The sequence below is a fragment of the Apteryx rowi genome, unplaced genomic scaffold (genome assembly GCF_003343035.1).
Source record: "Apteryx rowi isolate R43461 unplaced genomic scaffold, aptRow1 scaffold_2, whole genome shotgun sequence".
NCBI classification, from domain to species: domain Eukaryota; kingdom Metazoa; phylum Chordata; class Aves; order Apterygiformes; family Apterygidae; genus Apteryx; species Apteryx rowi.
In genome coordinates this window covers 3,585,805-3,603,519 of record NW_020448307.1, presented here as the reverse complement: position 1 = coordinate 3,603,519, position 17,715 = coordinate 3,585,805, and the positions used below count along the sequence as shown (strand labels likewise).

Sequence of the window (17,715 nt, the reverse complement as noted above, 5' to 3'; positions counted from 1 at the left end):
AGGACGTGGTTCACGTACAATCCTCGCAGCAAACCACACACGAGCTGCTGCAATCAAATATCTGCCTTATCTCTCTCTCTCTCTTTTTTTTTTTTTGCTGAAGTAAATTACACTGAAAAATTTTTTTTTTTTTTACCCTTTTCAAAGCTAATACACAAATGACAGGATGTTGTTGAAGGAAAATATGAGCTTTCATAAGCTATTATTATTAGCACATGCGCACCTCTCTGCTGCTTTGATCTTACTGTAGGTTCGTGTTTATTCCTCCTGACTCTGCACTGGCTGAACTCAAACCTGATGTCTGTTCCGATACCGATCGTGAACAATTAAAGCTGGATTCGTTAGCCACAACATCACGGAGCCGGAGCTACGGGATAATTGCACGGGTGACATTCTGCTGAATACACTATATATAGTTTTCCCGAAGCCTCTCAGCTGTGACGAGGTGTTTGCTGTAAAACGGAAGGGCGGTAATGTGTACTCAATAAATGCTCTTTGATAGTTAGCATGTAAGCTAGAGCGTGTTCAGGTTTTGTTTGCAGCGGAACTGGGCTTCTTCCATTGTTTTATGAGCAAAAAGAAAAGAAACAACGTCGAATAAAACATTATGGGCGGACTTAAAAATGGTGCAGGTTCACTCACGGATTTGCAGCCACTTTGGCTGGTTTCAGTGACCAAAATAAGTTTCTATATATTATTATGTATTTTCTTTATGCTTCTACTAGCAGTAAAGTCAACCCACTGCAGAAAAGTAATTTCCAGGCTGTTTCTACTTCTGTCATCACTGGAATCATTGACTAAGTTCCAGTCAACGGCAAACCTGCAACCTCACCGAAGGCAGTGGCATTTTACAGACAATACTCAGGGCATAATTCGGTGATGATGCACCAAAAGAAAAAGTTAACTTGGCTCTGAGTGCCTGGACTAGATGTGCAAACCCAGCAATCAGGAACAAGCAAGCGGCCAGGTAGCGAACAAACATGACTCTATTATAAAAATCTAGTATATTCTCCTAGCAATACGCAGCAGGGTCCATTTGTGCTTGGTGCTGTACAGACACACAGGACCAGAGACCTTCAAGTCTGGAAAGGCTGGAAACTTAGCTGAAATGCAACCCGTTTTATTAAGGTAAATGGAGGGAATGAATGGGGGAGAAAAATGTAACAGGAATAGGAGAGGTGATTATACCAACTGGCTTCATGCACAATTAGACAATAATTTTAGACAGCCTGCTTTCAAAGCTGAGCCACACTTTAATACAGCAAACGGCCAATTTTTCTGGAAACAAATTGCAAAGTGTTCGCACGCTGTCTTCAAACTCCCAGCCTCCCAAGGCAGCACGCGAGAAATAAAATCCTCCGAGTGCGGGAGACCCAGGTTTGGAGGGGGAGCTCACAACGTCCGCACAGAGCCGCTGCAAAACAAGCTGCCACTTATATGCGAAGCTGATGGGAGGCTGCCTGACTGCAACATCAGGAGGCTGGAAAAAGCAATGTGGAAAAAAAAATAAAAAATTGAGCACAACCAGTTTTTGAAAAATGCCAAAAAAATAGTTTGCAGAAATTTAAAAATTTGTGCTCCGCCACAGCGACTGCGGAGAGGGAGCGAAGAACGGCAACGCTCCCGGGAGAGACGCGGCTGCCAGTTTCGCTGAGTGATCGCTTCCACCAGTGTCCTGCCAACAACACCATTACTGGATTATCAGGGCGGACTAAGCCTTCAGCCAGCTACCCTGCCTGGTAACGCGCAGATTGTCTAGACTTCTTCATGTTCAGCGATATGCACAAAGTTTGTCTTTATTGCTACAACATCACCCGCTGCTCCTGTGGGATTTCATCCCGCAAGGCATCCTCGTGCCGCCGTGGGAGACTCAGCTGAGCGCAGCCCGCAGCTCGGGATTGGCTTAGGGTGGCCCTGAGCGCAGACGGATTTATTTCAGACAGAATTCTCATAAATTCAGAACCACTTCCAAATTTCTTGACTATGAGATCAAAGAGGCAAGAGCTTGCTTCGTGCCATCTGTGGAGCTGCTCGACAGGGCAACGCGGTCTGGAGCTGGGGGAGGAGAAGGCAAGGAAGAAAGTCTCGGAGATTATGCCCTCAAAAACAAACTCAAATGCCACCCTCACATGAAAAAGCATTGGTTGGCAGTAACAATTAATTTCTTAACTGAAACCCGCCCAACTGTGTCCAAGTGTTTTAATTTGCCTATTGCTACAATATGCAAGGGAGCTGGCAGTAATGGATTTGCAATTAAAACTAAAACTGGCAAAGAAATCGCAAAGCTGGCAAAAGAGCTAATCTGCAAGCCATGATCACAAGATTACAAAGTGTTTATGCACATGCTAATTACCAGAGCACATAGCTGAGAATGACTTGTAGCAGAGAATACTGGGTTTGTGTGCTCTAAATCCCTGTATCCATATGGCTAGCCCGGTGTGCACCCGAGGTACTTCCTGCACCTCCTGCCTGCCTGTTGCAAGAGCTGGAAGACGCAGGAGAAACGTCGTGTTTGGGACTCTCCTCGCACACGCTCGAGCGGAAGGAGTGCTCCGGACTCGCCGGAGCGCGAGGAACGGGACAATGAGGCAGAATGCGGGAATGACCCCGCTGGGATCACGCTGAGCGTTTCCCCCACCCCTACCACCCCACATCCATAGCAGCAGAAGGGCTGAAAGCACTTCTCCAGCACACAAACTACAACAATATTCACTGGGAGCCATTGCTTCATCCTTGATTGGAATATGGAACCTATGCATGTGAAATGAATATCACCCTGAATAAATTAGCACCCAGTTATTCACTGTACCATCTTTCCTCCTGCTATCTCTTGGATCTAAAAATAGTTATTCCAATTGGTCCCCGGAGATCAGCGGGTTACGCTGCACACGGCATTGTTCTGTGCGCTGCAACTACCGAGGGCAGAAATACTCATATTGCCACGAGCACAAAACCTTACGCATTGCCTGCAAAAGCAGGGGATGGAAAGGAAAGGGAAAAGACTTCAAGTGATCAAGCGTCAGTGCCAACAGCTAATAATGGAGGAAAGGGGCACCATGAAGAACAATTTCGAACCAGAGGAGAAAATTTCAAGGAGAAAACAGAATGGAAGAGCAGTCCCAGAATAAAAGGCTGCTGGGAAAACTGAGATTCTTTAATATGTAGGATTAAGGACTGCCAATGTCCTCAGGGAGGAAATGCAAATGGGGTTCAAACCATTTTTTCCATAAAAATTAGGAAGGAGAAAGAACAGACTTTGAAGTTCAACATGTTAGTAAATGAAAGCAAGAGTAAAGGAGACACAAAGAGAAATCAAGCCCTGGACGCCCAGAATTATGTCTTAAACACTCGCTAGTGAAAGACAGAACCTGAGGTGATGATGAGACTTCCCTTCATGGTGTGCACAGATCCCAGAAAATCTCTAGATTAGAAACTGCCTGAGAAAAAAGTATTACACAACAAAGGTACGATGGAGTATAGCATTCAAATGGGATACTTTGTGCCTTATTCAGCGAGCCGGGAGTGATGAGGCAGCGAGGAACACACGAGTGAAAACCTCATGCATATGCCAGCCTGCTCTGGGATGCGCGGAGCAGAGGGAAGATTTCTGTAGGTGCTCTTCTGTCTGCAAGATGGCAGCTGGAGTCGGAGTGGAAGGAGGCGACAGCTACTGGAAGTCTACAGAGAAGTCAGAAATGCTGCCAACATGTTTAAAGAGATTTGCAGAATTCAGCTGCATCTGCAGGGGCCGATCATTCCCGACACCCTCCCGAGAGCAGAACAACTAAGTCCAAAGTGTATGGAGGTGGTGAAAGAGTAAAAGCATCTTGAGCGATATTCAGATCACTGCTGCCTCTGGCAGAGTGATGATGTCTGCGGTGAACTTTTTGAGGTATCAGTGGCCTTGCCTGGGTCTGGTCACTAGTTGAGAAGGGCAATTTGTATTTGGCCGAGGGTCATTTCAACCTGTGTACTCGTGCAATGCAATTACAGAAGGAGTTTAAGTTGTCATTACTGGTGGTCATGGAGTGGCACGTATCAGGGAATGGAATCCAACCATCACCCTGAGCAGATAAGCGTTACGGAGTTAATTAGAGCTATATAAACTGTGATTCAAAGGAGAAGTGCTTCAAAACTTGGCTTGCAGATGAATTTATCCAACCTTATAATACACTGCGAAGCAAATAATGGTATGTCCAGCTACTGGAGTAACTGGGTGAGATTCAGTGGTCCCTGACATAGCGGAGATGATACACCATGATAAAGAAGAGATGATATAATGCTGGTTCCATCTGACCATAAGCTCTATGACTCTACAGTTGTTCCTTGTGAGATATGTGGAGTATAAGAGTTTAAAAAATGCAACACAACTACCAATTTGCTATGCTTTTTAAATACATTTGGGATAAATCTTCTCTTATCTCCACAGATTGGGTGGGTTGCTCTGTGCTTTTCAGCAAGCATCTCCACCAGGTTCTGCTGCTGGGGTCTGATACTCTTGCCTTGCGCGCGGAGAGACCCACACATAAACGCTGCCTATTTAAAGTCATCTACAAACCAGTTTAATAAAAGCTGACTGCATCTGCTTCCATGTTATTAGTTCTGCCCCAAAACTCTGTTTCTGGCAGCACAATGTTCCACGCTAATGAGCCAACTCTTCCCCTCCCATGGCAGTTCTCCTAAACCTCCACACCATTCAGTTCACAAAGTTACCACCCTGTTTTCCCCTCGGGGGAGGGAAGGATTGCAGCTGCAGAGGGGGTTCTTCAAATAATATGAAGGCCAAAGATCTGTGGGAAAATCTGCTCTCAGACAAACAGCACTTGGGGGCATCTGCGCCGAGAACCAGCCCCTCTTTGCTTCTGTCTGGGTCCCACGTCCTTCTGGCAGCAACGTTCTCCCCGAACCGCGCTGCCATTAATCCCCTGCCAGTTCATACACCCTACCACCCTCGGCGGGGAGACGGCAGAGCGGGAGATCACGCTGCAGGGAAGCGGTATTCATTTCAGCTGGATCGCGTGGCTTCATGGGAGACTTTCTACTCGGGGCAGTTATTTCTCACCCGATCCTACCGCACGAAGGAAGGACCCGGTGCGGACCACGCACCGGCGGCTCTTCTCGGCGCCCTTCTCGGAGCGCTTTGAGCCGTTTTTTTGCCATTTTACTCTCCTCCACGCAGCACCTCGCTCAGAATAAACAGCAATTTGAGGTTATCGCTCCGAGATGCTCGGTGGTGCCTCTCAGATTAAAAAGAAATCAGATAACCCTGATTACCTAACTGAAACTAGCTGCTAGACTTTTATTTAGAAACGATAACGTCTGCGAGCTGGGCTGGCGGGTTCAGCTGCGCGGCAGAAACCCCGCTCAGCCCCTGCAGCGCTCTCCCACGCAGGTGCGAGAGGTCCCGCGGCCGCCGGGGCCGGCGCACGGGGACCCCGCGCCAGCAGCGGGCGGCTTGGCTCCGGACACGCTCCCACCGGGAGCCTGCAGGAAGGAAAACGCGGGCACCGTCGACAGCTTCAATATTTTCCAAAGGGACGGCGTACGTCCCATCGCTCCCCGTTTCCTCGTGCTTCTGAAAGTTGGACTCAGTTCATCCGACAGGCTCCTCTAACACTTCTCGTTATAAACCTTTCTGCACCACATGCGACAGCAACCTCTCCCTCGAAAAGCTTCCACTCGCTGCTGACTTTGCCTCAAGCCATTAACTGACAAACTGGCAGCTAACTACTGTTAACAAATGATTTCCTAGAGATTACTGTTTAGGTGAAAAAGGTTCCAAGATAAATAGACTCATTCTTCATGACAAGGAATTTGAATTATGCATCCAGGGGTTTGGTACGTGTGTCCAAAAACTACGCAGTGCAATCCTCGAGGTTGTTCTCATCAGCATATTACAAGCTGGTAAATGAGAAATGACATTTTGTCCTCGGTTCAGGACCACGGGTTTGTACAGCATGTGTATTTCAGAGGACATTTTGGACCATCCAGACAGCGTTCCCATCCAGCTAATGTCACTCTATGAAATTACTGTTTAAGGCTGAAAAAGTGATTTGTTTTTAAAGGGAGAAAACATGCCAACCGCCTTGAAGGAGTTGCGGTTTTAGGGCCACCTGCAACTTGCTAAAAGATTATGAAATTGCAATTTGTTTAATATCTTGGAGTAAACGGCCTAATAAAGCAGCACGGCTTGCTTTTTTGGCTGGTCCTTTCTGCAGCCCCCCCTGTCGCAGGATCCCGTGCTGGGGCTCGGTCTTGCTTTCAGCACCGGCGTGGCTTTCCTCCCAGCACGCTCCCAGCACCACTTGCACGTGAAGCCATCAAGCTTCACAACACTCCTGGGGAAACTGAGTCACGGAAGAGCACGCTCCCGGGGCACCCGGGGCAGGAGCCGGGATAACACGGTGGCTCCCTCCGTCGCAGCCTGGCGCTGCAGCTACAAGACTATCCGGTTCCTCTGCTATAAGACTTGGTAACATGCCTCGCTTCGTACCTGATTTTGAGAACATCCTGTGTTAACACATAAACAACCGGGGTTGCTAATGCCTGTGTGTTCGGCTGTGCCCAGGCGGCTGACACGGCACCCGGTGCTCCCCGGGAACGGGGATCGGGCCAGAGAGGGGCCAGCTGCCGCCCCCGGGGAGCACCGGCAGAGCCCTCATGCGTTTACCGTGGCATTTTTTTTTATTATTATTATTAATAATTTGTACAAACAGCAATGCTTTTGGAAACGGCTGCTCATCTTTCACGGACTCATGCTTAGCATTGCAGCCTGCCTCCATCCCTCGGTCTGTATTTATATTTATATGCAGATCTGGGTACTAGATTAGTAAGAATAGTACATGAGAGTTTAAAAGTATTTTTATTTTGCAAAGTTTAAGCGCATGCATCTAGTTATATAACATCTTCAGTTAATGCCAATATCCAAGCAACTGGCACTGACAACAGCAGGTAATTTTCTGTCCTCCCGAGTGGAGGAGTGAAATTTTCTCTACAACTCTTATGTTCAAGTGAGATTAAGAAGTCACAGAACTACTCCACCCTACCAGCATAAAACTACTGTTTTTAACTGAATTCTGCTCCTTCCAGGAAAAACACAGAGTCCAGTTGAATAGTAGAAAACCTACACTGCCAGATATAACCCCGCTTTCAGCCATCAAATTAATTATGGAAAACAAAAAAGGGCTTAGGCATGATGTTAACTTCAAGCCAGAAGTGTTCAAAACCTTTTACTGGCTGTTTCTAAATGTAAGAATCTGTTGCATTATACAGACCAAATAAGCCAACATGTGAGCCAAAACTTCTTAGAACTGAGTTGGAAATAATACATCCTTAAATTACTACTGATTGTGTTCAGAAATGAATGCATGTACTCTCTGAGGTTTAGATAAATTCAAATTATTGATTGTTTCGTCAGGGTGTTCCCATGCCCCCCTACCAGCTCTGTTAGGGAGCTAAATTAGCAACAGCTCACACATTTCTGTGATGTCCTTTTACAATACTTGATTCTTCGAAGTTACTAACAGCCTGCAGGAATTCAACAGCTTGATTTAGCCAGTTGAACGTTACCACTGGAAAAGGACTCCAGAGCTGGACAAAGGACAAGAGCTGCCCTTTAAGTTAAAACAGCCTGGAGAACAACTGAAGCTCTCACAGTGAATCACTTAAAGTTACATTTCTTGAAGAGTTTGTGTACGACAGCATTAGAACCACAGCTACATCTGATTTGAATGAAACTTCAGACTTAATGATGCTCATGCCAGCTATTTAAGAAGCAATGCAATTTTCTTGAACACCCTATTATTTTGTTTGACATCTCCAAAGATTTTTCTCCCATTCCAAAAGCAAGCTCGTTTTAAGGAAATAAACCCTTTCCAGTTGACTTTAGAGGGGCCATATGCTTAAAACCCTGGACAGGCTGAAACCGCAGTGTTCAGACACCCCAGTGTCTGGAGGTGTTTGGCTCCAGCAGCTCAATCGCTGCTTATAAAAGAAAAATGCAAACAGAAATCAGCACTGAAGATTCAAATGTTTTTTTAAAAAGCTATCCCTATAGTAATGATTTCAAACAAGTAACAAGCTAAAAACAAAACACAACAGCAATAAAATAAAATCTGATGAACTCTTCAAAAAGATCCTGAGCGATACCACTTGGCATGACTCTGTTGCCTATCCCAGAGCTACGGCAGTTTAGACCAGCCAGGGCTCTGCTGCAAACACACCAAAACGAGGACGCTTTATCTTTTCATATTTCAAAACAAAAGCCAAATTCTGACTGCTGGGAGGAGGAAGAAATTTTTGTTGTGGATACGTTACTGTGTAATTACCCACTGCAATTTCATTTACGTACTTTTGAATGCTACAGCAGATGCAAAGGCTAGGTAGATGTGGCAGTTCCTCATATCCATATCTAATGCTCTAGGTTTGCATTTTCACTGCTAGCCTTCAAATTTTAGGGATGTGCCTGTCTACTGAAGCAAAAAGAAAGAAAATATTTTCATTGTTAGGAGAATGGGGAATGTAACTGATTTTGCCAACCTCTGAGGCTGTCAAATGGATGGCAAGGAAAGAGTTTAACGTCCAAAAAAAAAAAAAAAATTACCTGTTTTCTCAATAAAATCAGGGTCAGAAATATGGGGATAAGATCAGAAAGGAACACCAATGGATCAGAGACTATTCATGGGATCAGAACATGGAAAATTCCATAAAGCACAAATGTTGCTAAGAATATTCAAAAGTCAAAAGCTTTCTGTGGGTGTGCATGCATAGAGATGTCAACACAACTATTTCATGATCACCGAAATTGCTACTAGCCTGCATCCTCTCTGAATGGCTATTTTTAGGACCCAGCCTTTCATGTGGTATAACGATGTGGATTTTACAAGAGCATTTATAATGTGTTTCACATGGTGTACAGTCCTGGAGAAATTGCTTTGTATCAGAGAAAGTTAAACAAAAAGGTTTGAGTTTTTCCTTTCTTATTTTATACTATTGCTTCTGTTTTGGATTTAGGGTCAATATGCATATTTTTAATTTATCTTATGCGACAGAACTAACTGTCACCACATCACACCGCAACAGCTCTCCGCATGACGCGATGCGATTCCACAAGACGTTACCTGGATTTCTGAATCTTTGTGCCACTTCAGATGGTCTGATTTCAAAGATCACAATGCCACATTTTGTAAGTTATAGCAGGAAGTCAAAGTTCAAAGGCTAAATTTCTATCTCGGTTCTACTGATGTCAGAGGTTGTGCACCGTCTCCCATGTTCGAATCTGGCCCTTTTTCTTTAAGGGCAAAGTCACAAAAGACCAGATTCGTAGAAGAAAAGGACTCCTCTTGGCTCTCTGTCTTAGCTTCGGTGATATAACAGCGCGCGCTAGCAATCGCGGGGAAGCAATACGTAATGAGAACCAAATCGTCAGCCTGTCCATGAGAGGAACAACAAATTTTCATGTGGTAGATCTTAAGATGGTTTACTTCCTAAACATAAAAGCAATATCCACAGTGCCATCTTTTCATTGTTAGGATACACGTCCCACATTTCTGATCCGTTCTGAGCATTTTAGCGGGAAGAATATCTCCTAAACAATTATTCCACAAGTGTGTTTATAATTTTATCCCCCTCATGCTGAGTCAAGCATACTTTACGATCCCGGGCTTTCACATTTGCCTTTTGTGTAAGTCACATCAGAGAAGAACCTCTGTTTATGCTTGTATACGCTATTCCTAAGAGCAAACCACAGCAGAAAACAAATTCAACATATAGCATAGGAGGTTGAACCACTTTAAAACTTTTTTTTTGGTCAGTCCATGATTACTGCATAGCCCTTCGAGACAGATGTGTATTTTGTATATTATAATTCCAAATTCTCAGCGGAACAAAGGCGATATTGTTGGAGATTTTTTTTTTTGCCTATCATTTAATCAAATGTAAAGTTGTTATAACCGGAGGGGAAAAGTACTCTAGATTCTAGTATCCAGCTTTACTTTGGTTTCGAAAACTTACCACAGCATTGTTGAGTTTATTGTTTCGTTTGACAAAATACTAATTTTGGGACCCCGTGAAACACAATGAACCAGATTCTCTTTGTTGTAGCTAAGCTGTGTTTAGCGCAGAACCAGCGGGCGGGAGAGGAATGGTGGTTTAAAGCCACTTTAGTGACCTCTTAGCCCGGAGCTGCCGGCCAGCATGATGGGCCAGACAGGCACCACCGCTTCTGCTGACCTTCCTCATGCTCAGTCCTGGCTGAACGTCCCGCTTTCTCCCTGAAATCACTTTATAGAGGCAGCGGCGGCACAACACGCTCCTTTGCGACTCTGAAGACGCTCACAGTTTATAAACACCCCAACGCCAAACCAGAGAAAAGGGCCACGGCGCAGCGGTGGCGGTAAGTCACGCCGCAAGGAGGGACGCGTGAAGGCGAGAGCTATTTGTCCAAGACCATTCGGAGGTGACCAAGAAACGGATCCTGCTGCGATCGAGACGCAGAGGCACACGATGCTGCAGTCATTTCCTTTAAGAAACAAAGTAGGTGGGTTTACGTGCCAACAGCATGTGCTGAACCGGCAATCCTAAGGCGAGAACGAAGGCCTCGGGTTACGCTAGGAAAGGGTTTGGCAGACGCTCTGCAGGTTCCCGGCGTGGCCAGCTGGGCTCGGAGGACACCTCATTACTCACGCTGCGAAATACTCGCCCCGCTTGGGAGCTGCACGGAGACTTGCCCTCTCCGGCAGGCCGCTGGACAAGCCGGCAGGCAGCAATAGGCGTTAGGTTTTTACTGATTCAGCTGGATTAAACCTGGAAACTAGGAAATGAACAGCCCTGTATCCTGTTACCGGCTCTCTGAGTCACCCGGTCCTCCTACCGAACCCTGGCTTCATCCTCCAGACACGGAGATTAATGAGCAAGTGTGCTATAGCCTGTTTTTTAAGGAGATACGTGAAAGAATAGCGCATGGGAAAGCCGGTACGGGGTGCTCACAAATCCCTGCTTGGCAGCAACGCGGGATTTTGTCAGGCCAGGAACATTTCCCTGCTGCCGCGACTCTGCGGCGAGTTTTGCAACAACCGGTACCCGCTCTGCTCTTCCGCGCCTTGCACCCGCCATGGTGAACCACGAGGAAAGACCCCATCAGGCCATGAGAGATGCACCAAGGCGGGTGGGAAAGGCACGGGAACCGCAGGAGGAGCGGCGGCAAAGGCAAGGAGAGACGTCACGCGGCCGCTGCAGACAGCCCCGGCGGGGCGCAGAGGGTTGGAGGGGAGGGACGAGGCAGAGGATGCGCCTCCCACGGTGGGAGCCCCTTCTGCCGGGACGGCGCTGGGGGGGTCTGGCGCCGGCGCCGAGACGGTCCCTCTTCGAGCCGACGCAGCAGACAGCACGAGAAAACCCCTGAGGACTCCGGGAGCAATATGCGACTTGGAGGAGTTTAGTAACTGCATGGCACCACGTGCTTGACTGTAGTTTACCCAAAACTGCTCTGTCCAGCAGAGTCTCTCTCAAAAATATGCATTTCCCGCAGAGGCAGGCAGGCCGCAGAGGCCGTGGACCTCCTTCACCTTCTCTAAGCAGATCACTGGGGGAGCTCAAACGCCAAACCGCGCGAAACGAACGCTAAATTTGGTCTGAGCCTGAATCAGTCGCCGCCAAAGGGCAGGCGAGCAGACCCGGGGGTGTGAAGTTAATGGCAAGCCGTAGATATCTCCTCAAAACTGCTGACGTGTCTCAGGGCTCGGCTGTGAGCTACCAGGGACCATAACCCACCACGGGCGCGCAGACCCGCACCGTCCGGACCCGGTTCTCGTCTTAGGCGTGCGGCTCGCCCCTGCCGTGCCCTGCAAACCTGCTCGCTTGCAGATCGTCCCGCAGATACGGAGGGATCCAAGCCTGCGATTAGGATCCGGCCCCTTGCAGACGTACCGCGCGAGCAGCCAACGCAGTCATCCCTGCAGAGCCGGCAGGGCTGCTCAGGCGCAAAAACATGTGCGCGGCTGCTCGAACAGGTACATCGGAGCAGCAAATGCCGGCGAAGCTGAACTTACAGATCTGTCAGAGTTTCCACCCAAAGTCGGGAATTTAGTGGTGTCTGCGTATTTATCGTAGGAAACCGACCGCCGGCTGGGACGCGCCACGTCCTCCGGGGCGAGCAGCGCTGGCGCCCTGCGGAGCTGCTCGCCTCCCTCCCGCCGGTGCCCCGCTCTCCCCTTCCAAGCTCTGGAGAGCAGGCTGAACAGCGACCTCCTTTCATCTCGGACGCGTCACGTGCCTGACTAACCCCCAAAACCGCTTTGTTCTTCACAGCTGAAATCTCAAAAATATTAATCATTAACACGGATGAGCTCGGGGAGCCTGGGTTCGGGTTCTGTTTTTCCTCTCCCGATTCCCAGCCAGTTGAGCTAACGACGCTTCCCAAGAGGCAACAGTTGGCAGCTGGTGGGAACAGCACCTTCGACGTACACAAGCTCATAGCAGCTCCCCGCAGCAAACGCAGCCCGGGAAGCGCGTTCCAGGGAAGCCTACGAAGGAATCCTGGCAGGAGAGCAGATAGTGTCGCGCTGTCTAAATCACGTGCAGTTATTCGCATGCAAGGATTTACCTACAACTCCCTTTTGTTTCCCTGTGACATTTTTCTTTCTCCTTTTTTTCACTCCAAACAATTTTAAAAATAAGCTTATGTTAGACCACACACATGCAGTGCTGTATCATGTCACTGCTTCTTAGGCAGAACTCTAATTTATTTCAAAGGGAAGTTCTGCCTCAAAATTGAGGGTGTGATATGAACTCAGAAATTAACACAAGAATTTTCCTTGGGGGAACCAAGGCTGAATCAGACATGCAATAAATGACCTCGGAAGCCCTGCGCCTTGGTACATCCACCTATCCAACATTAGGCTTTAATGTAAAAAATTATTTTCACCATGATCCCATTTCAAGCTAGGTAGAAGAGCTGGAAGAAGTGGATTCACTTTGGTCGGGAGGGAACAAGTTAGTCATCTCTCTGTCTGCCAGGATGTCCATCTGCAGACACTGCACTCCTCGCACTTTTTTCCCCTTGAATATAAGAATTATGGGGTAGGAGTAGCATGCTGGTGATGCCTAACAGCCCAGATCCCGCTGTCGGGGCCCGGCTGGGATCCGACAGGCTCTGTGGCTTTCACGCAGCAGCAGGGACCACCGGTAAAGTCCGGAGCTGCCGCCCCTCGTGGCCACCAGCCCCAGGCTCTTCAAGCAGGCTCGCCCGACATCTGGCGGGACGCGCAGCAACTCCCTCGCAGCGACGGATCCCGATCACACCGACTCCGGGGAGTTTTGCCACCAGTTTCAACAGGATTGGAACTCGACACAGGAAAAAGAGCAAATATTGCCCTGACGGCGCAAGCTCGGACCGAACAACCCGCACAGCTGCTGGTGCTTTAGCTCTGCCCGTCGCTGGACCCTCCGCTGCCAGCTGCTGATGGAGACCCTGCTCCACGCACTTCCACCTCACGAGACGCATCCGGGGCCTGTGGCCCCGGGCCAGCAGTAACTGCACTTTGATCCTGCCCTGCCCAAGGGGGGATTTCAAACCCACTAAAAAAAAAAGCACCAAGCTCAAGGAGCCCAGCAGACCCCAGGGACCAAGTTTTGAACATCTGCACTGTTTCCTAAGCCTGCTCCCTCACTTTTTGGTACTTCAGATGAGCAGAGCTTGGGAAGGTCCCACCACCCTTTTGTTCCTACAGGAGCTCCAGCTTGAGGATTTAATTACTAAGAAAAATCAGGCAGAGGCTTGGTTTCCCAAAGAAAGAGAGGCTCCCGGACCTGTTTCCTCACGCAAGAGCGGGACAGAAAGTCCAGCGCATCAGCTTTGCGTGCAAAACGTCTTCGTTCTGCTCTCCCACTCCTCGCGCGCTCGCTACGCGCAGGAGAGGTGCACGAGAGGTGGGAACCGAAGGAAGCCTCAACCAGCCCGGTCCCGCTTCCCTGTGACCGGGGAGCCCGCTCACCCCTCTGCGCCCCACGTACAAGCACAGCGCTGCTCATTCCCCTGCTTTCTAAAACTATTTACAAAAGCAACCTGAAGGAACTCATAAGTGCTCCTTCTACCATGTAACTACCACATGGTACAAGATAAAACAATGTTCAGAAAACCCCCTCAGGTCTAAACGCAATTATACAACTGTAGCAAGAAAAATATTTTAATCTGATCAAAGTGTTAACATGTTTGACCATGTCTGACCTCTAATGTTTGTAACCACCTAAAAGGCTGATGTTCTTACCAAGGATGTACTTTAATTTGATTTAAAGTTATTTGTACTATTTAAAAAAAGGATGTAGCTTTATGATTTTATATTTCATTTAGAAAAACAGTTCCTCGGCTTCTTAGTATTCTTTGGAAGTTTCCTGCAGATTTTTTAACCGATGAATCCTATATATTCTGCTCTGGGAACAGCTGGCGTCTTCCAAGAGCAGGGAGCGCCGAAGCAGGCTCGTGAAACGCACATGCATCATCCGAGAGCTGCAAGCCTGCTTTGGTGGCTCTGCTGCTGCTCCAGGGCTCTGGCTAGCTAAACGCGCATCTCCTCCGCGCTACGCGTGCTCAAATCGGCGCCGGTCTAGCCCCAAAACAGCACTCGCCACCCGTGGCACGGGCGGCCCGCGCGGCGCCGGGTGCCAAGTACCTGCCTGCTGCAGGGTGGCTCTTGCCACATCCTGCCGCGAGCCGAGCCGAGCGGAGCGGAGCCGAGCCGGGGGCACAGCGAGTCAGCTGGGCGCCGGGCCGCCGGTGATGTCAGGCGCCGAGACATTTTTCCACCCACCATTCACCAGCGACACCCGGGCATGTAAATAGCGCAAGTGGGTGTGTTTTGATAAAACACGCCGCGCCGGCCCCAGGGACGCAGCGACCCTCCCGGCACGACGGTTAGCGGGCCGCCAGCGACCCGAGGGAAATACAGCAAAAGCGACGCGGCTGAGAAAATAAAAAGAGGAAACACCACTAGGGCCACGCTAGTAGCGACACACCCACCGAGGCAGGCACGCTCCGGGCCGGCTCCGGCCGCCGCTCACAGCGCCGTGCCTAGGTGCAACAGGAGCCGTCGGAAAAAATGCGGTTTTACGGTGCACGGCAGGGTGGGGGCTCACGCGGCAGCCTTAATTCTGACGGCCCTCGAGCCTGCAGGGAGTTGCACTGTATTTTTCAATCAGTTAAATGCAAAAAGTTTGGAAAAAAAGCACTGCTGGGCTAATTTTTCAATATATTTTTTTTTTCTTTTAAGGATTACGAAGTTAATCCTAGCTGCACACAGATGTTTACAGGAAGCTCCAGTCAGACTGAATACAACCTTTACTATCAAGTGCATGCGCGACTGCGATATGCAATCCCATTCACGGTCCTCCCCCTCGTTTTGTGCTAAAAACGTTAATTAAATGCACTTTTATGGATGGTTAAGTATCCAAAACTTTTGGTCACAGATTTGACCTCCTCAATTACCGGGAGCAGCCACCAGGTTATAGCCCACATTTTATATAATATACACAGCAGCAATAAATCTGCATGAGAGCAACACCGAATCCATGGGAGCTAGCTCATGAGAGCAGTACAGAACACTATGATAACCTTCACACAGGCAGTACAGACACAGGGCAAAACTGTCCCCCCAAAATATTGCAATAGCTACTGGATCATCTCTGAAAAACAAAGGAAAGACCAGCCTTTATCTGAGGAAGAAATCCGCCCATGTCTGTTAGACAGGTAACAGATTTTCAGCTGAAAACATTAAATCAGCCTTCTGAGTCATAAAACACCACACGACCCGAACAGGCCTGAAGCAAAGCCCCCCGCGGCAGGGGAATTATTTCCGCGGACCTCGATGGGATGGGAATCGTTCCTTCTCTGCTACTGATTTTTCTCACCTTCGAGCTCCGCATAGTCTATGTGCTTCTATCTGTTGCTCTGACTGTAGCCTTTTTACATTATCAACAGGAAGGATAATTCATAAACCCAAATCTACTTTTTAGCCTAATTGCTAATAGATACGCTATCCCACTTTGTTTTCCCACACATAAGGGTTTAAGATTAAAAGAAATACTCCGCTACAACAAACACCTGTTGGGCCAGTGTAACTCAGAACTTATCCAAATTCTCTACTGGGGAGCAAACTAAATGCTTTTAAATAAAACTGATTTAACACCATGATTTAAACTTTAGCAGGCAGAGAGCAGCTTTATATTTTAGAGAGGTGAGGGGGATACCCGCTACCTGGAGGAAGGGACACGAGGTGGGAAGCAGCGGAAGAAATGCTTATTTTGATTACAACACTGCACACTGGCCCCCACCAACGCAAACACACCTTTTCTTTCTGTAAACTGAAGGAGAAAAATTTAAGGACAGGTCCTAAACATCCGTACTCTGCTTTCAGCAGAGCTGTGACAGTCTACAGCAGCGCAAGACCTGCTCCACGGCCTAAAAACCAAGGGCTGCGCGGTGGGTGCGAACAGCCGTACGGGGGGACCCGTGTCCTTGCTGCCTTGCGGGCGGGCAGGACGGGACGGGAGGATACGGCAGCGACTCCAACAAACAGCTTTTTAATCACACTTTAACTCAGAGGTTGTTTCATACCCCACAATCTATCAATTTTTCATAACACCAGTTTAACATCCTCCCCCTCCAAAGCACAAAAGATTGAAATGGTTATATTAAGGGGGCCATTATATTTACTTTTTTAAACCTTTTTGCCTTAAAGGTTAAAAACTAAAAGTGAAATAAAATGAGTGATGTTCTCATTCACCATGTTCTCATTCACCCAGCTGTAAATGCAGAATAATGTCTGAAAGGAACACAGCGTTGCTGGCCTCCTCCCAAAGGAACAAGAACACTGTTTATCAGGATTTGTGAAATTCTTCCCCAAAGTTCTGACAGAGACAGCCACAGGTAAAGATAGCGTTTACAGAGAATCCTCTAGTTTAATTATTCATATTGCCAAACTTACTATAAACAATAAAATGTACAGACTTACTAGGCTTGACCTGAGAGGGTAAAACTTGGTAGGAACAAGACTGGAATAGCCCAGTACTGCCTCCAGCAGCATTAAATATTTTCCTAAAAAACCTCCATTGCAATTTAAAAAGCGTAAGATCCACCTTTCGGGAGATCAACCACAACAGAGCCTTTACTGAAGGGAGGCCAAAACCAGGCCATCTTGCACGCAGACACACCGAACAAAAATTAAACTGTGGCACACATCCCTGAACGCAAACACCAAAAGCCGCTCGCCTCCGAATCCCGGGACGCAAATAAAGCAAGGGGCGTCTCATGTTAGACCCGGTCTGACTGCTGGAAAAGTGAACTTGGGGATAAGGAGGTTTGAAAAGAAGCTCCTCGAGCGAATTCGGGGAGAAGCGAACGCTCGCTCCCGAGCATCGTTCACCCTTCCCACTCCCTTTCCCTCCAGCCGGGATAGGACGTTGTCCGGGCGTTTTAGAAACAGCACCGCAATTTGCCCGAAAAAGCCCACGCCGGGCCCGCACGGCGCTCCGGTGACAAGCGAGGCCGCGAAGCCCCCCGTCGAGGGGCGGCCGGACTCACCAGCGGCGACATGGATCCGTTGGGCAGGTAGGGGTCGGAGAGCATGAGGAAGGGGTAGCCGGAGTACGCCGACCCTTTGTACATCCCCGCGTCCTGGTGCTTGATACCTGCCGGCAGCGAGAGCCCCGCGTCACGCGAGTCCC

At 48.3% G+C, this 17,715-nt stretch overlaps 1 protein-coding gene across 2 annotated transcripts in view; it reads right to left on the bottom strand.

The window, feature by feature from the left end:
- The window catches only part of TCF7 (transcription factor 7), a 73,655-nt gene extending 55,981 nt beyond the window's left edge, over positions 1-17,674 (bottom strand). For both annotated transcript variants that reach the window (XM_026063143.1, XM_026063144.1), the window contains exon 1: positions 17,573-17,674. In XM_026063143.1, coding sequence (XP_025918928.1) covers positions 17,573-17,656 — 84 coding nt within the window. In that variant the 5' untranslated portion in view covers positions 17,657-17,674. The remainder of the gene's footprint in view (positions 1-17,572) is intronic.
- Between the last annotated feature and the right edge of the window lie 41 nt (positions 17,675-17,715).